The 23,777-nt window shown below is 35.3% G+C and overlaps 1 protein-coding gene across 1 annotated transcript; it reads left to right on the top strand.

Moving 5' to 3' along the window:
- Positions 1 to 419: 419 nt before the first annotated feature.
- LOC107783623 (uncharacterized) lies at positions 420 to 20,596 on the top strand. Its single transcript, XM_016604614.2, has 12 exons — positions 420 to 597; positions 747 to 911; positions 2,897 to 3,014; positions 4,160 to 4,256; positions 5,592 to 5,698; positions 7,053 to 7,175; positions 7,540 to 7,693; positions 8,719 to 8,779; positions 8,874 to 9,253; positions 15,459 to 17,028; positions 18,584 to 18,993; positions 20,036 to 20,596. The coding sequence occupies exons 2-11, from the start codon at positions 784 to 786 to the stop codon at positions 18,825 to 18,827; spliced, it is 2,982 nt and encodes a 993-aa protein (XP_016460100.1). The 5' UTR covers positions 420 to 597; positions 747 to 783; the 3' UTR covers positions 18,828 to 18,993; positions 20,036 to 20,596.
- The last annotated feature ends 3,181 nt before the right edge of the window (positions 20,597 to 23,777 follow it).

Here is a 23,777-nt window from a genome sequence, read left to right as displayed (position 1 = left end):
TAATAATATACTATATACTATTTTGAAATGGAAAGTAAATTAATAAAAAATATTCAATGGACACGTAGATCCTATTATGAATATTGAGAAAGATTGAAGAAAAATATTTATTTATATTTGAGAAGATAATAAAAAAGAAAATAGGTTAGGACAATTAATGAGGTTTCCCGTGATTCATGATCAGAAAGGAAAGGATTTTAAAATTAGGTAGTTGGGTAAATACTTTATATTGTATAGGTACATATTTTAAGACAATTTAGAATGGGCAGGAACCTGTAATTAAAATTGCGCATTTAGAGTAGATTTCCCTATTTTTATTTTCCCATTACAAGATCACGAAACGACCGTCTAATTACAGGTAAAATCCAACGGCGACTAACCGGAGCAATATTTAATTAAGAAAGAGTTAAAGGGGTCCCACTTTCGTGCTGTGAAGTTTCTCTGTCTGCAATTACTACTCAGAGCAACCATTTTTAGATCTTCAAAAGGCTTCTTATTTTCCTCTTCTGAAATAGCTCCGAATCATTCCGGCGGGATCCGACCCGGTTACAGTCCAGCTCATCAACTGAACCCTATCTTCGCTTGATCCAAATTCATGTAAGTTCTTAAGCTCATTGCTTTTAATTCACAGTAAAATTGAAGAGTCAATAGTAGGAAATGTGTGATCAATTACTGTGATTTGTTGTAGTTATGATGTTGATGAATTGGAGGTGTTGTTTAACAATGAGGTTTAAGATCAATTACAGGGTCTAGGCAGTTGAAGAGTGAGAGGGGAAAATTAAAATGCAGCGTATTCCGGCTACAATTGAGGAACAGTTAATACTAAAAGCAATCAAAGAAGAATGTCCGTGGGAGAATCTTCCGAAGCGGCTTCAGGCCACGATAAATTCCAAAGAAGATTGGCACAGAAGGTTTGTTTTCCTTTTCTTTTTCCTTTCCAAATCATGTTTATGGTGGAGCCTACTGCTTTCGTCTAATTTTGTGGTTGGAAGCTATTATTAATAATTCCATCAATTCAACTTGGCATGGTTATGTTACTTCGCGAGTTATGACACTTCGATTCACTCAAGATTTTCTTTTGTCTCATATCAAAACAGATGATGAAAGGTTATAAGTGTTCTATTGAAGACATAATTAAGTAAATAAAAGGGTCGTATCTAGCTGCTTAAACTTTTTAGATGAGTTGGTTACACTTCAACGTAGTATTAGATTACGGTTTCGAATGTCACCGCTATCCTTTGTTAAAAAAAATCTCGTGCTTGACCCATGAAAAAGAACAAGCCTTGCTAGCACATGAGCATTGGTTGAAGATATAATTGAGTAAATGAAGGTGGTCACACTATTCAACAATTTCAAAGAAAGAATATATGTCCGGAGGTGGATTTTAGGATGACGCAATGCTGATAAACTTTTGGCATGCTTGAAGTTCAATGTCACAAATCTATTTGAACTTGTGTAGGATATATTGACTTCGGGTATAACTTTTTGTTTGACCTTCTGCAATTAAGTGTGAAGTGAACATGTGTATACGAGGCTATCAATCTTGAGGAAACTTGTAATGATGTGTAATGAGTTGGAATACTGTTTTTACTAGGACAGCCTAGCTTCATTTAAAAGTGGAATGCTAAACAGTAGTGAGTGGTGAGATAGTGTAACCTTTTCTAGGTCTATAACTGTTTGACAAGAATGTTTTGTGGTCCGACGTTGATTTTAGGAGGTCCACCAGCTATAACATTTCATGAACACTCTTTTTTGAACTTTAAGGATACAGTTTGATCCCAAGAATGTGCATTTGTGATCATTGATCCACTTTTATTTATTGTGGTTTAACATCGCGGACTCGCTATAAGTTGATTTTACTGCAACCCTCTTCCTTTATCCTGACTTGGAAGCAGAAGTGAATTCACATATAGAGAACCCCTAACTGGCTCCAAATAGAGCGGGATATATAGAGGATTCACACCGCCAGTCCAACTAGTTTGGGATTGAGGAGTAGTTGATCGGTTGATTAATTGGATTTAGCATTGTGGCAAGATAAGATACAACACTCTAATTGAAAAGTAGTCTTTTATCCCTTATTTCTTTTTGGTGCACCCACAAAGTTCCTCTTTGTATAGAAGATTGGGTGTTATTTGTAGAGAATCATATTATCATGCAGGTCTCTACTGTTTGGTATACCTCTTGTATGCGGGTTTTATGGCCAGTATTTGTCAATAAAATTTATTACCTTAATCAAAAACAAAAAAGATACAACACTTGTGAAGTTTTGAATTAGGTTTCGACTAGGCCCAAAGCGGACAATACGTGTCATGGGCTTGGGTCGTGACATATATGATAACAGAGCCGGAATCTTTTTCAGTACGATGGTGGGGCAAACCTGAGCGAGGACGCTGAGTCCCGAGGGGGTGAATGTGATGCCCTTGACGTAGGGCGGGCTGATGAAGGCGAGTCAAGGAGGACTGACAGACTTCTAGGCCGGCAAACTTCTGAAGAAGGGGTGCACATGTCACCGTAGGCGAATCCCACATCGGAATGGGAGAGGAAAGTGAAGAGCTTTATAAGGTATGACACAAGTTCACATGGTAAGCGCGTTTTTGGGGCTCGAGGTAGCGTAGCCCAAAAAAAGACAAATTCGCGTGGCCTAGGCCCAAAGCGAACAATACGTGTCATGAGCTTGGGTCGTGACAAATATAATTTTTGTTGTGTACGACGATCAATAAGAGTGATAATTTTCGATTGTATTAGAATTTAGAATACATAAAACTGATTCAGGGCTAAATATGATAGTTGTAAATGTTTCATTTTAAATCTTTCTTTGCTTATAGACCATCACCTGCTATTCTTTCAATTAGTAGTTTCTTGTGCTTATATTTTCTACTGACTGGGGTTTATGCAGGATAATTGAACATTGCATAAAGAAGAGACTCCTGTGGAACACTTGCTTTGCTCGTAAAGTGTGTAAAGAAGGTGAATACTATGAAGAAATGCTGCGCTATCTCCGAAGGAACTTGGCGGTGTGTATTGGGTGGAGATTGTTTCTCATCCTTTGTACTACAAAGTTGTTACAGATTTTACTCAAGAAACAGTTCTACTTAGACAAAGTAGTGACATGAAAGACGGGGAAAAAAGATGTTTTTAATTAATATAATTTTTTTTCTTTAAAATTTTTCTTGTTCTATTCACAAAAAAGACATGTTTTTGGTTTCCCGTTCTGATTAATAAGTGGACAGAGTTCCAACTAAAGAAGCTAAGCACTTTGTTTCCACCATTTCAATCCGTTTTATTTCTTACATGACATGTTTTACCTTTTGAAATCAGTATTCATGTGATAAATCTATAACTTAGAAGATCATATGTCTTTCATGACACAAGAGTATGCAGAGCTCCAAAGTTCTTACTTAATGGATATTAAAAATGTAAATTGTTCATCGTGAATTATCTATTCAATTTTACAATGTATTGGTTATACCATTAGGAATTGCAAATCATTAGAAAGTCAATTGAAGTCATAAAGTAAGCTTGTTTTTGTTGTGAGACATGCTACTCAAAAGACTCAGACGAAAGACAAAATTTACTGAAAAAAAACAAAACTTTTTCCTGATCAGTGCAGTTCCTTCTTTTTCAAATTGATAAGAAAAGGATTTATGGCAACTCTTTTATATAGTCTCTTTGCTTCTTTCTTTCCTTTTTTTTGGGGGGGTGGGGGTGGGGGCTAAAAAGCATTATGCATATTTAAAATTTTGGGCATAGGTAAGGCCTTGCCTTTGGCATAGAAGTACATATATACCAAAATAGACTTGGTCATCTTTTGATCTTGTTTTTTTTTAATTTAAAATTTGTTCTCTATTTGGATTTTAATGCCTTAATGTTATGAAACATACAATTCTATAAACAGAGTTGGTACTTTTTCTGCCAAATTAGATTTTATTTAATCTCCGGATAATAAAGATGACACGCCAATTAATCAATTAGAGAAATTATTAGTAGAAGAGAAAAGAAATGAGAGTAAAAGATGTCCCCGACAGGTGAAGATAATGAGAGATTAGTCAAATGCTGATCTTTTATTACCTTCAAGACCAATATAGTTATATCTTGGATATGCACCTTATGAATTGGGACTAATGCACAATAACTCAATGTCATTATGTTCTGTTTGCAGCTCTTTCCATATCACCTTGCGGAGTATGTTTGCCGTGTCATGAGGGTGTCTCCTTTCAGATACTACTGTGACATGATTTTTGAAGTCATGAAAAATGGTATAGCCTCCTATCATGTTAGTTCAGAATTGACTACAGAGGGTGTATTTTCTTTGCTCTAAATTTTAAGTATAGAGTCTGATGCTGATATGCCGTATAGCATACTTAAATTATGTCCTAAATTCTCTTTGCTCATAGATGTTTGCGCTTTTCAACAAAAAAAGCATACCTTTCCTCTGGGCATTTCTGCAAGTTTATATGCTGCTTAAAGGGAAGGGGAGCCTTGGCGTAACTGGTAAAGTTGCTTCCATGTGACCAGGAGGTCACGGGTTCAAGCCGTGGAAACAGCCTCTTGCAGAAATGCAGGGTAAGGCTGCGTACAATAGACCCTTGTGATCCGGCCTTTCCCCGGACCCCGCGCATAGCGGGAGTTTAATGCACCGGGCTGCCCTATATGCGGCTTAAAGGCTTGCAATTTTACTTACTAATTCGAGGCTATTATTTCTGGAAGAGAACTCTTTGGACGGCTTAATAGTTCTATTGTGCTTTTGACACAGGATTGGCTCCTAACCAAATATTTCAGCGGCATCCCCTCCCCCCTCTCTCTCTTTTAAAAGTTCATTCATGTGTACCGCTTGTATACATTTTTTGCCCAGTCTTTGTCACTAATAGATGGTCCTCCATCTCAGTTTGACACCATTTGATTAGGAATGGAGTTTACGATATTAGTTTGACTTGTATATTATATTAGTAGTGGTGGATAACATAGCAACAATAAAGCAATGGTTAAGTAGTCAGTTAGATGGAGAAATACATCTGTTTAAATAACTGAATAGTTATGTATTTGGACACTTGAAACTTTTGATAGTTGGAAGAAAATATTGTTTGTGGAACATTTTTGGACAGTTCAAAACAGATAGAATGTGACATAAATTGACATGGATGGAGTACTTACTCATCTTTAATTTAATTGCATACTGTAGTAGTGTTGTATGCACTATGTTTTCTGCATGTGATTGCCTTATATGGTCTTTTTATTAAAACAATTACTTAGCATGTGCTATAGAAGAATTATTGTGTTTACTGTCAACTGTTTATACCAAAATTTCCTCACAGTTTTCTGCATTTGACTGTTGATTCTCAATGTCATAATTTTTATGGATTGCAAATGTTAACGTGTCCTTACTACTTTTTGCTCCGGTCACTTAGATTGTCCAAAGAAATTTCAGGTTCTTTGCAATTGATACCAATAATTTCTATGGATTGCAAATGTTAAGTTGTTAACGTGCCCTTACTTCTTGCAGCTGTCACTTAGATTGTTCACAGAAATTTCAGGTTCTTTGCAATTGCTACCAGTCTAATGGGATTTTTGACTCTCTGTTATGATGAATGCAGAGCAACCCTATGACAGCATCCCAAATTTTAGTGCTGCAGATGCCTTACGGCTGACTGGAATTGGAAGAAATGAATTTATTGACATCATGAACAAGTGCAGATCTAAGGTATTGCCAAAGAAAAGTTACGCGTGTTCGTATTTATTGTGACATATAGCAAGTAAAGGTCATGCTGCTCCATGAAAGCAGGATTTGTTAAACTTATAAGTTTCTAGTAGTAGAAATAGAAAATTAGAGTCCTGCTGGAATTTGTTCTTTTAGGTAGCTTTTGCAGGATGTATATAGGTTTAAAGCTGTTTTATTGTGTTTACAGTTAGGGTTTAGGTTAGCAGCATTTTCAACTTAGAATAGGGGTATTTTGTGATGTCTTACTTCGTCACGATATTCGGGTCTTTGAAAGTTTGAGTCATTTATTTATGTATCTTTTATTTTAACAAAGAAGCTGCCATTTTGCAGATTATTGATGTTCCCCTTGCTGCTTAATTTATCTCTCTTGGAAAATAAAATCCATCTTTATTTCTCTATTTCCTTTTGCTGTTAGTTTTCCACTACTTGCTACGCCAAGGTTAATTACCACACTTGCAATTACACTAGCAATTATATTATCCTTGATGCGGACTTTTTTGGTACATGGCCAAGGGATCAATTTCACTTAACTGTTGGAAAAGAAAATTCTTTCCCATATGTTTTCACTGCTTCTGGATTACCTTGTAAGTTCCTCCCTTTGTCCTGGTTTAAATGGCCTAAATGGCTTGGAGCGGAAATTGTAATATAAGTGATTAGACTAGTGCAACCCTCCAATGTTACCCTTTAACTGAATAAGGTCATCATCTAAGGTGGGCCCACTTTTAGAAGTCACCAGCAGTAATCATTCTTGAGTTTCACTTCTGTTAATCCCCATACACAAGTATGCCCACTTTCATGATCTCTTTGTGATAAAACAGAATCTTATTGACATCACAACATGATGGTATCGAAAATCTGTACAGAGCTGAAAATTGGCTTAGCTACACTAAGCGTTCCAGTCATCTATACAAGGGAATCTTCTCTTTACGTTGAAAAAAATACATGAAACAAAATTCGTTTGGAGTTAGCTATATCCATTTCAATATCATGAAACAATCTTCCATTTCTTTCATTACAAGCAAACTGCCCTAAAAAACATAATGGTTTAGTTCTCCAGACAGCATTCCAGTCCTTCCAGAAGTTTTCTATATCCTCCTGCTTGTGAATGTCTCCTTTTTTGGGGGGCAATGCAAAAGAGGAAAACATCGAGAGAATATAATACACCGTTTCGTGTAGAAAGATAAATGAAGGATGCTGGCTGAATAACTTTGTTCCTTTGCTCAAATTGGTCAGGGTTCAGGAAGATCCATTAATCTCACCGTCCTGAGCTCTGCGGCTAACCTAGGCTTTTCGTTATGTTGTCTATTTTAATTTCAGTTATTTTGGATCTTTGCAGAAAATTATGTGGAAGCTAAACAAATCAATAGCGAAAGAACTATTGCCTTCACAGCCAGTGGACTTTGTTATTGAGCCATGGTGGGGAGTTTGTCTTGTCAATTTTACCCTAGAAGAATTCAAGGCAAGTTGACACCACATTCAATTGCGCACATTTTGAAGATTCTTAAATTTATTAGTGATAAATTAAATTCTTTGACTTGCACCCAAGGGTGTGGTCTAGTAATCAATGAAGTGGGAGGAGAATCATGAGGTCTCAGGTTAAAATCTCAGCATAGGCAAAAAACACTAGGTGATTTGTTGCCATCTGCCTATCCCTTGGCGGGTAGAGTTATTTGATATCTGTATTAGTGGGAGATAGCAGGTACCCGGTGTAATAGTGAGATGCACACAAGCTAGTCCGGACACCACCATTATAAAAAAAGAAATATTTGGCTTTCCGACTTGGCGATTGACATGTGTTTTTGTCCTTGTTCTCCTTTTCATAGAAATTGACTGAAGAAGAAACGGCAACAATAGATAAAATCTGCAAGGAAGAAGCAAATTCTTTCATTCTTTTTGATCCTGAAATTATAAAGGGACTTCATCGACGAGGACTAGTCTATTTTGATGTTCCGGTCTACCCTGATGATCGTTTTAAAGGTAATTCAAACATTTAGGCACCATTTATCTTTCTTTTTGTAATATTTTGAAATAAATCTACCAAATTTTACTTCTTTTGGTTAATCGTTCTTCATTTTATTTTTTGACCATCATCTAGTAAATTACCTGTAAGTGATGGATATTGCACCTCATTTTTACTTTCATGTGACCTCTTTCCGAATTCCAACCACCTGCAGAGTTCAGAATAAGAAGTTGGTATGCTTTGATTTACCTGTTGCTTGGATCTAGTTGGTCCTATTCTTGAATCCGGGGGCGAGCTTTCTTGTGTAGACCATTTATATTTGAGTTCGGATTGCTCTCTCTACAACGTGATGGCATGTGTATATATCATATTCATTTAACTTAATCCTGATTCCTGACCCAAAATTCCATAAAATTTCCTAAATTATTCTACAGTTAGGTCTACTTAAACCTTCCAGATGTAACCAAACAATAACTTGCGTCTGATCCATGGAATTCTGATATTTCTTTTCCATTCAGTTGTTGGAGCTGCGAGTCTCTACTCTGGAGAAAATATTTACTTACACTATCAGGTCTCTTTGACAATTAAACTGACACATATTTACCAAATAAAAGAACCTTTACTCGTACATAAGGTGATATCTTTGACGTCCCAAATAGAGCCTACTTATACTAAGAAAGGAAAAAAGTTCCAAATGGAACCTTATTCGTGCCAAAAATGCAATTGTTGCTTAATTTATCATGATGAAGATACTCATATCGATGTTGCCATGACCTATTAGCCGTAACTCAAATTCTTACATAGATTTTGGTGCTCTTCATTTGTGATAAGACATCATGTCTAGCTGAATGAGACATTGTGCTTTTGTTAGAGATTCAGTCAGGAATATTTAGTTGAATGAAGAGACGAAACTCTTTTACATCTGTATTTTAATTCTTCATTAGTATATATTAAATAAATTCTGCCCATTCTTGCACTTTTATGCCATCTGTTGAATCCTTTCATCTGAGACTTTAGGTTGTTCATACACAAAATATTGCAGTTTCAAGGCTTGAAGGATTTGTTTCTAACCGGGAGCAGTCCTATGAAGATCCAATTGAGGAGTAAGGCACTTTCCATTAACACAGGAATCTCATATCATGTTTCCATATGGTATACACAGTGGTCCATATATAACATGCCACCTTCATTATCCAGGTTGCTGTATGCTGTTTTTGTGGTCTCAAGTGAGAATTCAACTGTTGCTGAATTGGCTGCAACATTACAGGCTGATCTTTCTCAACTTCAAGCAGCTGCATCTTTTGCTTGCCGATTGGGATGGGCTGTCAAACTAATAGATCCAGCATCTATTCTGCAAGATCCTAATGTTCCAGGGTCACCTAAGAGCCTTCTTAGTGACGAGGAAGATGGTTCTCATGCCAGCTTGGGCTCTGCAAATGTGTCCTCTGACGGTGCTTTTCTGCAAGTAGACATTCCTTGGACAGAGAATAATATCAGGACTTCTGGTTATGCTCGGGTTGCTTTTCTTGTTGATGCTAATATAACATCTTATCTTATGATGGGATCTGTATCACCAGGTTTTCTCTTCTCTCAACTATATTTCTGTGTTCCTTATTCTCATAACTGTGACAAACACTATAAAACAAAATAGGTCCTGGAATGGTGATTCAATATACATTCATTATACCAAATGCATCATTAAAAGCAATTTTCAACTGGTTTTGTTAAACGATGATACATATACCTACTGAAGTTTCTGTTGTGGAAGTTATAGGTGGTATTATGTCAGCTGCAACTACTAACATTATAGTTGTATGTGAAAGCCAGTTTTTCTGTAAGTACTAGGAGAAAAGCTTGGTCTGTTCTTGGGAAACATGACAAATCTTCCCAAAAAGTTTTAGTGATGTAATCAACGATTAGCATCTTGTGCCACATTGTCTGTTCTGGGTTAAAGCACCTTTCTTATACAGCAACAACAACAACTACGCTTCAGTCCCAAGCAAGTTGGGGTTGGCGGTATGAACCCTCACTAACCATGTTGCTCCATTTAAACTCATCTAGGCCAATATTATATAGAATAGAAAAAAAAATCTAATATATATATATATATATATATATATATATATATATATCTTGTATATATATGTCTCGCCAATATTTTCATTCCTAAGTTTTTAGTCTCTCTAGAATCCCTCTGTAAAAACTATCTTGTTTATATATTTCTTTTGAAATAAAATACCAAAAAGGTCGATTGGCCACAACCTCGGCAGTCTCAGGTATTTATTTTTTATATTAATTATTTTATGAATATTCATTCAGTCTAAATGATAGGCTGAGTTGTGTTGTGTTGAGCTTAGGCACACTAAGCTACTTTTAGCATGTTTTGTTACTAGTTTTATACTGCATCAACCAACGGTTCTAAGGTTGAGACTGTAGAGCCCATGCAGTCTAATAGTCCAGGCAGTAAACCCTGGTTATGGCAACATAACCGGTGGTCCTTGTAAGACTCGTGTTAGCCAAGTGAGCGTTGAAAGAGTCATGAGAAGGACCGTGGTTAAGGGTATACTTGACAGGACTGTGGCTTGACAGGGCTGGTGTCTTTGTAAAACCTTTCCTATAGTTTCGTCGTAGCGATCCGGTGATTACTTGGTATCAGAGCTATGGTTAGGAGTAGAAATAGGTGCTAAGTTCAACACATTTTCTCTAATGAATATCATTAGGGAACAAACTACTGTTAAAAACAGTAAGAAAGAAGAATTTGATATGCCCCAACAATTAGATTTACTTAATAAATGGACGATTCCTAGAATCCAACCTAAGGTTATATTCCAGTTAGGAACCTTTGAGAAATTAGGTTTAAAACAAGTAGTTGAAACTACTGAAGAGACTATCACAGTAGATAGTGATCATGCTACATTTAGATTATTATCTGAAAATGATTTAATCCCTTATAGGAAAACTCTTAGATTTTTGCATATTGATTTAATACAAGTTGGCTTCAAGCCACTTACATTAAGAGGCTTACCTGAAAGCTTCATAGCAGCTCTTAGAGATGGCAGAAACCAAAACTGGAAAAAATCCCTTATAGGTACTGTACAAACCAGTTTGGCCTATGTCCCTGTATATTTTAATGCATATCCTAATTTGCAGGTTTCTTCAGGTGATGAAAACTCTTTAAATGCTTTAATATTGAGTATTAAGCTTCATGGTTATGACTATATGCCAGGAACATAAGTTATATGTATCTGTTACATGATTTATTATAAGCCTTTATATACTTTAAATCCTATGTGCAAAATTATGGATTTTAAAAATGAAACTATTCTTATAGAAACTAATTTTAGTAGATCTAAGGTTACTACCAGAAGACCTATTAAATGGGATGAAATAGACTTTCCCAAAGAATGGGTCATTGAGGAGGCTATAGCTCCTCGAGATGATATTAACAGTGAAGTCACAGAAGTTGAACAAACTTCTGATGAAACTGTTAAGATCAGGTTCAATGAAGTTGATCAAACTGATAATATTAGTTATTTATCTAGATTAATTAGGTCGAATTCTTCTTATATTTCACCAATTGATTATATGGTAGATATTCCATCTAGAGCATCTACATCACAAATTAGGGATAATTCACCAATTGATTATATGGTAGATATTCCATCTAGAGCATCTACATCACAAATTAGGGATAATAACAAGATCGAGATCATAAAAATTAGCAGAGATAATATTGCTAGTGCTATGCCCGATCTTAATCCTACTGAATCCGAAATGGATTTTTTCAACGGCTTAAATGGATAGTGACCAAATAGATTTTAGTCCTGGATCCCAGGCGAGAAAATTGATTTCTGAAGAATTTAAAAAACCAAGATGGGAAGTTTTCAGAAATTGATTTTTTGACAATTTTAATGAGGAATTAATAACCTTCTTCAAAATGATTTTTATAATGATATTAGTAGACATAATAAAATGATTGCTTTTGTTCCATGGTTTATGTCCAAATATGTTGATGGTTATATTTCCATACTAGAAAGAGATTATAAGCTCACTACTGGTGAAGTCACCAAATCAGTTTTTTCCCCACAAAATTCTTTTCAAATGGGAGAAAAGGATAAAGTAATTTATTTTACATCTTTTTCAAAATTATTTGAAGAAGAGACTGGTAGAATTACTGTTAAAAATTTGAATATTATGCTCACGCAGAATAATTACACTAATATCTATATTAGTATTCTTGGAGAACATATTATTTCTATTCATGAAAGACCGGACAAATTAATAGCAGAAGTCCAGAAAATAGATAGGAAGGATACAAAAGGTAAAGAGCAAATTGCTACTGCAAGTATCCAACCTCCCCCTGAGGTCAGAGACTTTAAATTAAAAAGTCTAGAGGACCTGAAGCAATTATTAGATGAAAAATTTGAAGGATTTAAACTTAGTCCTTTAAATTTAGAGCATCTATCTTGATGAAGATAAGAGAGTAAAACTCTCTGATGAGATTAATAAAATCTCAGAAAAGTTTGCTCGAAAACTGGTCCAAAGGATGTTCTATTATCCTAGATCAACTCCTCAAGATGTACTTCTAGAGGAACCTGCTTTTAGTCATTACTCGCAAAGTTACAAGGGTACAGAAATCTATGAATGGAATATAGATGGTTTTACTGACCGACAGATTTATACGCAGGTACATAGAATGCTTATGTACAACACCATCTGTAAAGTTAATAAGAATTCTGGAAAGACTATTGCTGATATGATAGTAGCAGGGTTTACAGGCCAATTAAAAGGCTGGTTGGATAATTATTTAAATAGTGAACAACGCGCAGAAATTATGGGCGCCATAAAAGTAGAAAATGGACAGAATGTTCAAAACGCTGTCTATTCTTTATTTTTCAATATTATAGAACACTTCTCAGGAAGATGGTAAGACAATAGTGAGACCTTAAGGGCTATGCTCCAAAACCTTAGATGTAAGACTGACATCTTTTAGGTGGTACAAAGATGTTTTTCTATCTAGAGTCATGGAATTACCGGAATGTAATAGTACTCACTGGAAGTCTAAATTTATTGATGGACTCCCAACACTCTTTGCTGAAAGAGTTAGAAAAGCTCTTCGTGGAACAGCAATGCGTATAGATTATAATAGCTATTCCTATGGAAAGCTTATTAGTGTATGTACACAAGAAGGTTTAGCTTTGTGCAATGAGATTAAGCTAAATCAGGAAATTAAGCGGCATCGTCTTAATGATAGACAACAACTAGGGGAATTTTGTGAACAATTTGCCATAGATATCTCTAAGAATAAAAAAGAGTCTCATAGACATAAGCACGAGTCTTATAAACATAAGAAGAATAGAGGATCTTTTCATAAAAGATTAGAGCGTAAAAACAAGAGAAGAGATACTTATAAGCATAGAAAGGATTTCATAAAGTCTAATAGGTCTAATGCTTGCTACAAATATGGTGGAGTAGGACATTATGCTAAGGATTGTAGAGTCAAGGATAAGATTAAGAACCTTGACATAGATGATAATATTAAGGACTCTTTATATAAGATTCCGTTAAATTCTTCTCCGGAAAATTCTCCAGAAAATAGTGATAGAGAAGATTCATCCACTGATGAAGATCTAAGGGTTCTAAATGAGGAAAATTATATTTTCTCAGATGATCAGTGTGGACCCTGCAAGCAGAATCAGTGTTGTAATAACAACACAAACGATGAGTTTTATAATATCTATTCACAATTTAAGGACTTAGATATTAATGTCCTGACTAATGATAATTTATTAGAATTTCTCAGGGTTATTAAAGACCAGGATTAAGGTCCCAAATTATTGATAAAATGGACAAAATACTTGCAAGTCCAGAGATCGAAGAAATTCCTTCTCAAAAGGGACCATATACAATGTCTGTTGTTAAGAGAATTTTAAAAGAAAAATCCCCGGCCACTGACAGGCCAGCTACTGTTCAAGACCTGAAGTATGAGATTGATAATCTCAGAAGAGAGATTTCAAACCTTAAGGCTTCAAATATAGCCTTAGATAAAATAATCTCTAAATTAGAAGATTCTAATAATAATATAAGTCATGAATTCAAGACTGATATTACTGAAGCAGGTACTGACGATACTAAAGCTAGTACCTCTAAGAATGCTGCAAAAGGCAATTTCTTAGGGATAATTAATTTTGCAGAAGATGAGTTTCTACAAAAACTTCAGTTATTTACTACTCAATTTTTTTTAAATAAAAGTCACTCTTTTAATAGATTATAACTTCAAAAAAGAGTTTACTGCTTTATTTGATAGTGGTGCAGATTTAAACTGTATAAAAGAAGGAATAATACCTTCAAGATATTTTCATAAAACTACTCATAGATTAAGAAATGCTAGTGGACATCAAATGCATATTTCTTACAAATTACCAAAAACTTATATTTGACAAGGTAAAGTTTGTATACCTGAAACTTTTGTTTTAGTCAAAGATATATCTCATGAGTTCATATTAGGAGTCCCATTTTTTCATCATATATACCATTTACTAGATGGGATTCCCAGGGTTTTACTGGAACTTTTAATAATAAGGAAATTAGTTTTGAGTTTATAACTCAATCATTTCAAAAATTCCTAAACGAGATTTCTGATAATATAATTGCAAAAAGTAGACAAGTAGATTTCTTAAAAGATGAGATTTACAGTCTTACTATAGAAGAGGATTTACAAAGTCCAAAACTTATAGGAAAAATTGATTTCCTAAAAAATCAGTTTTCTCTACAAGTATGTGGTGACCATTCAAATCAATTTTGGTAAAGGAAAAGACACATTGTAAGTCTTCCCTATGAAGAAGGCTTTTCGGAAAATAATATTCCAACAAATGCCAGGCCTTGCCAGCTGAATTCTAAATATCTGAAATTATGCAAAGAAGAGATTGATTCTTTGCTGCATAAAGGACTTATAAGACCCTCTAAGTCTAAATGGTCTAGTACCGCTTTTTATGTTAATAAACATGCTGAACAGGAACGTGGTGTTCCCAGATTAGTTATCAATTATAAGCCCCTTAATAAGGTTTTAAAGTGGATTAGATATCCAATTCCAATAAAAAGGATTTATTAGATAGACTGCATGATGCTATTATATTTTCAAAATTTGATTTGAAATCTGGTTATTGGCAGATACAAATTTCTGAAAATGATAAATACAAAACTGCTTTTAATGTTCCAATAGGACAATATGAATGGAATGTTATGCCATTTGGTTTGAAAAATGCTCCTTCTGAATTTCAGAAAATCATGAATGATATTCACACACACACACACACATATATATATATATATATGGGTTTTGCTAACCTACTACATGGTTGTAGTAGGTTAGCATTGTATACACTTTTGAGTTCTCCAAAATACCCCTAGCATCATATAAGCGACATATGAAAATGTGATCATTTTCTAATCCTGTCTAGTCTTGTATGACCGCACATCCATCTTGTCTACCTTAGAGCACCTTTCTTATGCAGCTCAAAAATCTTATTCCCTGATTAGGTTGTAAAGGACCTTATTGCTTATTTTTGCCTACTGTGCATTTTTGAAGTTGTGTAACTGTACACCAAAACTTCTATTTGTGTTTCAATTTTTGATACTGTACAGATTTCATGGATGGACCTCAAGTTCATTGTTTATCCTGATGTTATTGTGGGTGTGCGTGGGATTTCTGTGTTTGCAGTAACAGAAAATCAGTTTGTTGCTCTGCAATGTGTTTTGAATTCTGAAGTAACTGTTTTGCAGGTCTAAAATCACATGCTGTGACATTGTATGAAGCGGGAAAACTAGGTCATGCTAGTATTGCAGATCTTTGTAAAGATTTGGGCACACTCGAGGGGGCAAAATTTGAAGGTGAACTGCAAGAGTTTGCCAATCATGCATTTAGTCTTCGATGCATCCTGGAATGTCTAACATCAGGTGGGGTTTCAGCTGAAGAAATAGAAAAAACTGGCATTATGTCTTCAAGAAGTGAGGATGCTACTTCAATGACAAAGGATATTTCAATTTCTGAAAAATCAGGAGATACACCAACAAACAAATATGAGCTAAATAGTGAAGATTTGCTACATTCTGAAACACCCCAAGTGCCTAATGATGAAGAACCTCTATCAGGAACAAAATCTAAAGAAACAAATCAATCAGACTGGGAGTTCAAACCAGAGATCAGTTCTGAGACTGATGAGAAATCAGTATCTGCTGACAACTTAGATGCTGATAAAGGGTTGAAGAAACAAAGAAAATACCGTGTGGATATACTCCGCTGTGAAAGCTTGGCTGCTCTCTCACCGGCTACTTTAGATCGTCTATTTATGCGTGACTATGACATCATTGTATCCATGGTTCCCCTTCCCCCTTCTTCGGTTTTGCCAGGAACAAAAGGACCTGTTCATTTTGGACCTCCCTCCCATTCATCTATGACACCCTGGATGAAATTGGTGCTATATTCTGCTACAGCTAGTGGACCTCTATCAGTTGTTCTGATGAAAGGTCACTTATTAAGAATGCTTCCTGCACCATTAGCTGGCTGTGAGAAAGCACTTCTATGGTCATGGGATGGATCTTCCATTGGAGGTTTGGGGGGGAAGTCTGAAGGGAACTTGGTAAAAGGAAGTATACTTTTACATTGTATAAACTCACTACTCAAGCAGTCTGCTGTCCTCGTGCTTCCCCTCAGCAGATATGATCTCAATGAGGCTGGAAGAGTTGTTACTTTGGATATTCCCTTGCCCTTGAAGAACTCTGATGGTTCAACAGCTCAAGTAGGGGAGGAACTAGGACTGTCCTCCAAAGAAACTTTCAATCTGAATTCGCTATTAGCTTCTCTGTCTAACAAGCTTAATTTTTGGACCATTGGTTATATTCGCCTGTTAAGACTTTACAAAGATAGAGTCCAAGATAATATCACACCTGATGACGAGAAGTATGAATGGGTTCCACTAAGTGTAGAATTTGGTATTCCACTGTTTAGTCCAAAATTGTGTAATAATATATGCAAGAGATTAGTTTCCTCACAGCTACTCCAAACAGATTTATTTGGAGAGCACCATGATGCAATGCAAGAGTTAAGAAAGAGATTGCGAGATGTTTGTGCTGAGTATCAGGCCACAGGTCCAACAGCTAAGCTCCTTTACCAGAAAGAGCAGCCAAAGGAATCATCCCGGCATCTTATGACCTATGCAAGTGGAAGGTGGAACCCCATTGTTGATCCTTCTTCTCCCATTTCTGGTGTCTCTAGCGAACACCACAGACTAAAACTTGCTCATCGACAGAGATCTAGAACAGAAGTTCTGAGTTTTGATGGCAATATTCTGAGGTGCATCTTGATCAATCTCTCTCACATTTCACATATTGATTATACTTTTCTTACTATATTGTTATCAAAATAGTAAAAGAATTATCTGAATAATCTTACTCAAAAAGGGAATTATCTGATAATCTTTTGTTTGCTTGTGTGCTGCACTGGATGACACTAAAAGTAGGATCAGAAGAAATGGTTGTTGCTAACCGGAGCCCTCTTATACCTTGACCAAAACCCCCCAGGGAATTGTGAAGGACTTGGTTAACATTGTTCTAGATTACTGGTCCATTTCCATGTTTCAGTAATCTAGATTCATGAGTTTACGGGTGGAAAGATTATAAATTAGCATGAGATCTGGAATATCACTCTCTTGTGATACTGATAACCACGGTGATTTGCCCATCTGAGACATAAGATGTCAACTTTCTGGTCGTCTCTTTTTGTTCTACAAACACTTTCTAAGGATTTCATCTCATCGGGACAGAGACCTTTTTAGGAAAAGGATGCCCCGGAAGAGTTTATGTACCTGGAGAAAGTCATTAATGATCATTATTGAGTAATACGACGACCATTAGTGGGATCTGGAGATGTAAAGTTGCTCTGTATAGAACATGTCTTGGGAAGCTTGCAGAGCCAGGGTGTTGCGGAAAGCATGTTTTCCTGATATACATAAGATGCTAACCTTTTGTGTTCAACATGCTTAGAGAGGGACAAGAAACCTGGCACATAACTCATATCGAAGTAACATACGGTAAAAAGCTTCTGATGTTGGACATGAAGAATGGAACATTTACCTGACCTGCTATGGAATAGATTACTGACATCCACTGTCACAAAATTTTTACCGGTGGTTGTCACTCAAAACAGAATAAATATGAAACAGTTGCTGTATTTGCATTTTCTGTAAGACATGATATGCACTTAGTGATAGTGCTGTGCCCTAATCTTGGATGTCATTGCATATCCGACTCTTTTTCTTTTTTATTGTAGGTCTCGAGAAGTCGTTGACACTTTTGCTTTTTGACTATGTGAGATAATGGTATACGATATAGTTTTATTACAGTTTGATGGCGACGGTGGAATTTAAACTTTTTAACCTGCTCTCGGCATTTATCTTTTAAGGATGCTGAGCAGCTGGTGAAGATAATTAGATACCTGATTGCATGTAAACATATTTTGTTTTAACCTTGAGACTTGGCTTGTGTTGTTTGAACATTTATAGGACTCCTAAGTTTTTTAGAATATTGAGTAAGTCCAACATCCCTCACTTTGGATCCATTCCTGTGTTGATGCTTCATGGCAATCTGCACTCTGCAGCATAGCCCTCTATAGAATCTGGATAACTCACTGCACCTGAATAAAAGAGGATGGATAGCAAATGTTCTTTAACAAGAAGAATAGTAGTTTAGTAGTAAAACCTATCCATAGGATAATGTGCTGTCGTGAGACCATTTTAGAAGGCTTATGTAACCTTGTCTCTGAAGCAGAAATACATTGCTGGAAATTCTGAATGCTCATACAGTTTCTTCTTTCTAAGTTCTGTTATCATGCTTTTCAAATAAACTTGCAGATCGTATGCTCTGACTCCTGTTTACGAGGCTGCCACCAGGCCAGTTGAGGAATCTCCCTCAGTAACTACTAAGGCTGAAAAAGATGATGCTGAGAATAAAGAAGAGATTTATCCTGGTGTAAACCTTCTATTTGATGGATCTGAGCTGCGCCCATTCGAGATAGGTGCTTGTTTGCAGGCTCGTCAACCTGTTTCTTTAATTGCAGAGGCGTCTGCAGCATCTACTATTTTTTCAGTCAAATAGGGTTAACAAGAGACATCTTCAATGTTTATTTTAAGAAAGAAGTGCTCTAATGGCCAATTTTTTGAGAGTATCATTGCCTACCGTACCGTACCGTGCTTTGCTGCTGCTGGTTCGTTGGCTAGATTGTCCTTACATTGATTTGATGACAATATGGGAAGTTATTGAGGTAATGAAAGAGATTTTGTGATTTTTTTTTGTTTAGCTATGGTTTTACTAAAAAGTTAATCTCAACCGTTTATATATGCTAGCTTCTTCTTAATCAAGTATTATAGGTCCAAAAACATTTAATCTCAATATCCTTATTGTACCAAAGTCTATTCTTCACTCTATTGGCTACAATATCTGTTCTGTTTTCTTGTTGAATCTTTTGATCTTCGTGGCCTACTAGAATTTGTGTTAGATGAGGCACTTATTTGTTACTTCTTACTAACACAGAGAGTGTTGTTGTGCACATATTCAGGGAAGGTGCCTAACAGGGACTTTTTAAAATCAAATTAAGTAATAAAAGCTCAAAAGCTTTTTGGAAAATGAAGCTGCCAGTTACTTATTTATATCTTAAAGCTACAAGTTGCTTTAAGTCTTGTTATTACCATGTATTCACTGGGTTTGCAACATATAAGCCTTCTGTCAAGGAAGTAAAGGGTTTAGGATATGAGACCAAATTCTGCGTATTGCTGAGCTTAGTATTCCCTGCTTTTCTTGTTTCGTCTTCGCTCCTCTTTTCTCTTTTCCCATCTTGCCTTCTCTTACATTCTAGGCCTGCGATAAGTTTTCACGAGCTCTCAAGAATTTTGAAGAGCTTCCATGTTGGAAGTTTTTCATTTTCATAAACCTAAAAGTTTTGATCATTTGAATCACTTTAGCTTTCATGATTTGTTCAAAGTAATCTGCTGGTACATTCCATTGATTCTTTGCTAATGTTCAAAACTAGGATTTGACTTTTCTTTGTATCATAGGATGGGATTTACTGAATGGGAGTGTCTGTTTCCTTGTAAATAGCTGTTTTGCTTTGGATGGAATACAAAACTCTAGCTTATGTTGTACTCTTACATGGCTGGTAGATGTAAAAAAAATAGGACCTTGTTTTCCTTAATCATGAAATGGATCAAAGAATAGGATATCCTTATGCTTCAGTGTGCAAAAGTGTCCTTGCGGAAAATTTTGTGTAGAATCCTCCTGAGACTTATTTCCTCGTGTTTCACTTGCAGGTGGTGCTTCTATTTGCACGACTTTGGTAGATGCAGGTATTATGCTGAGGAATTCTGTTATTTTGTAAAAGAGAAAACCATGTCTACTCGTTCATGGAGCTATGGTCACAAATTAGTCAAACAACAAAGAGCCTTCTATTCCAATTTTGCACATAAGATATGAATTAAAAGTGAAGGTAAAAAATATCAAGGTTTGTATTCTGTAATATGAAATTATGGCATTTGCATATTGAGGAAAAAACGATGATGTTGCTGATGTGCCACATTTTATTTCTACTTGTATCTACTGCTATATGAACATATCAGTTGAGCATTGATATTTAAGGCTCCATTTTTACTCAAAGGAGCTGGGTGAAGTTTTGAACATTTGATATTGATATGGCAGTAGTTTAGGAAAACTGTTGAATATTCGAAGATTGCCAAAACAAAGTTCTGAATGCTATAAGCGTTCAGAATGCAAACAGTTTTGCTTTTGCCTTTTGGTTTGTTTTATAGAAAACATGTACAATTGTGGTGTTTAGTTTTATGGAAAGACGAAACAATTGTTCTCTGAAAAACAAACTACAATTGTTGGTTGTTCTAGAGAGCAGAATAACTGTATTTTTAGTTCCAAGTGATCTTTATCCTTTACTTTTGAGAAACAATTAGCTCCAAAATCTGAAAAAGAAAATCAAGTAATAGTGACCACTATTTGTTGTACTTTTGGCATTCTGCAAAAATGGTTGTATACTGTCCTAGAGTCAAACTGGCTCAATAATACATTGCCTTTAACATGATATGTTTCCCGTGCATGTACAACATCCTTTATTGGAAAGACATCCCAACTAATTAAAGCAAAAGTTGTTGAAACTCTCCATAGTGTTCATGCTGGGTGAAAGAAGCACAAACATACTATAGACAGAGAGTGAAAACAAAACAAAATACAAAGGAAATTTTACCTCTTATAGCAAAGTGCAAACTATTACACCCTATTTATTATTCACCAAAATAATTTTAATATTATTACTTATAACTACATTTTTCTATTTTATAGCAAACTAGCTATTTATTTTATACCCTACGCGTGAAACACGTTCATTATCTCTCTCTTTCTTCTCTCTATCAGCAAGATTTTCAATCCTCTCTCTAAGGAGAAGCAATACATACTAGTACTCCTAATAGAAGCAGAAGGAGAGAAAGATGAAGAAGCAACAACAAAAAAAGATGGAAAATCAAGCAAACCTCCCGCCGATCCACAAGAGAAGCACTCGTCAACACATTCTATGAAATCACTTATGCTTCCAAACCCGAAGCCCTTTTCTTTCTCGAAAGCCACAACTTCGATGTGGATTTTGCCGGCTCTACTTTCTACTCTTCTTTATTTTTTAGTCACATACAATGATACAAATACATTATATTCTGTACAAATACACTCAAATGCACTGTATTTTTATATAAATATATTATTTATTCGCCCGTATTTATGTATTTCGAAGGTCTGTATTTTTTGAATACAACTGAATATCACTGTGTTTTGTGATTTTTTGTTGTTTGAATACAGTCAAATTGAATACGGTGAATTGAGTACAATGTATACAGTTGAATTGAATAGAACGGTATACACCTTATTTCTTGATTACCTCAATGTATTTATAAATACAGCCGCGCAAATACATGGAATACGGTACAGTAGCAGCAAAATATTTTTAGAATTGATTTTGTTGAGTTAAATTAGGACTGATACACGCTAATTGATCCTCTTTCCGTTATTAAACAACTGGATTCCCCTATTTTTAGGCGATTTTCGTTACTGTATTCATGAATATAGTAGCGCGAATACAGTCACATACAACTGGACTCCCCTATTGTTTAGGCGATTTCCGCTATTGTATTCATGAATACAGTAGCGCGAATACAACAAATACAGCCGTGTAACAACTAAATGGTAGCTATAAAAAATAATTATGTATATGGTAGCTATAGGAAGTTAATAACCATTAAACAACAGTAATTTTTGAAAATTTCTCAAATACAAACATCTCGTATTAAACAGATAAAGTGAGGCCAATTTGTTCTGATTATTCTTAAATAAACAGTGTCAACAATTCTCAGTAATCAAAAAATAAAGATGGTAAAATTGTTGATTGGTGAACGACCGGTGTCAGAGGTGAATTCAGGATCTAAAGTCAGCATATTCAGAACAAGTATATTATTATTAAATGCATGCAATTTTAACTTTTTTTTAAATATGTATATATAGTTAAAGTTAAAGCAACAGTGTTGGGTTTACGTTGGATTGCATGTTAGGATCAATCACAAATCGTCTGATTGCACATGCTTTGCTCATTCTTCTCGTCACTACAAAGTAGGTGGAAACATGCTAGCTAAGATGCTGGGGTCCCAAGAATTTATTAAATAGGAAAAATTATGTATAAAGTTCCTTATAAAAAAAGGCACCTTTATTGTATAAATTTTAAAGTGAGACACAATTTGATAAAAATAGCATAAAAATGTGTTGCTTCTTTTCACCTCTCCCCTCTCCCCTCTCTTGCCACAAATTGTCCTAATTTCAGTTCTTACACGTGTTCATGTAAATTGGGAGTATTGACACAAGCTTTTGGTTTTGAATCCGGCTAAGGTGTGAGCAGAGCCCCCAACCAATGATCGTTGTTGAATATTAAAAAAATCAGGTATACCTTGACTTTATAGTTTCATGTTTCTCTGTATACAGCTTCTTAGGCTAGTGGAGTTATACTACTCGTGGTGTCAATAGATATTGGCAAACGAGGCCAACTATGTTTTGGCTGGACCATGTTGGAACATTATATCCTTTTATCATGCGTCATTATTGCCTGTTTTTTCGTCTAAGTCCTGAGACAATAATAGACATCAAAATTTTAGTACTATTTAAATGTGCGAGTTGTACCATGCCTATATTGTTTACATATATGGCTGAATTGTTACAATTACTAAATTTTATCTTTATGGTACAAGGGGTATGTCTTTGCCAAAACTAAGAGCAAATACGGTACCACACATTCTAGCTAATTATGGGAGTACTCGAGCCTCACATGAATTAGCTAGAAATGAGAAAGCTTTTTGGAACTATTCTTTATTAGCTTATTTATTACTCAATCCGTCTCATATTATCTGTCATGATTCTCTTGTACACGCCCCTTAAAAAAAATTAATTAGGATGAAATTTTGACTACTTTACCCTTATTCATGTCTTAATATTTAATCTTTCTTGATTACTATTTGAACAAAGTTAGGTGTATGTAGTCTTCAAGGATAATTATTACTAAGGGTAAAAAAGGAAAAAGATAATCAATTTTCTCTTGAACTTCTAAAGTGACAAATAATTTGAGACAACTATTTTTAGTAACCACGATTGATAATATGAGACAAAGAGAGTATTTCACAAAGAACTTATTAGAACTCAATCATCAAGATTAGTCCCTTAATTTAATGAATCTCTTTAAATTTTCGTCTTTAATTTGAGATTGCTCTTTTCATTAGTGAAAAAAATACAACAACAACAAATTCAATGTAATCCCATTGTGGGGTTTGGGAAGGGTAGTGTGTACGCATGCCTTACCCCTACCTTATAAAGGTAGAGAGGTTATTTCCGATAGATTCTCGGCTCAAGGAACAATGACAGTAAAGCAACAAACAATAGTAACAACAATGTATACAACATGTAATAATAAAGAACAAGGAATAAGAAAATATAAGAATAGTACTAGTACTACTGGTAAGCCAA

The sequence above is a fragment of the Nicotiana tabacum genome, chromosome 12, assembly GCF_000715075.1.
Source record: "Nicotiana tabacum cultivar K326 chromosome 12, ASM71507v2, whole genome shotgun sequence".
NCBI lineage: Eukaryota > Viridiplantae > Streptophyta > Magnoliopsida > Solanales > Solanaceae > Nicotiana > Nicotiana tabacum.
The sequence above is the reverse complement of the archived record's forward strand: the minus strand, read 5'-3'. Positions and strand labels throughout refer to the sequence as shown.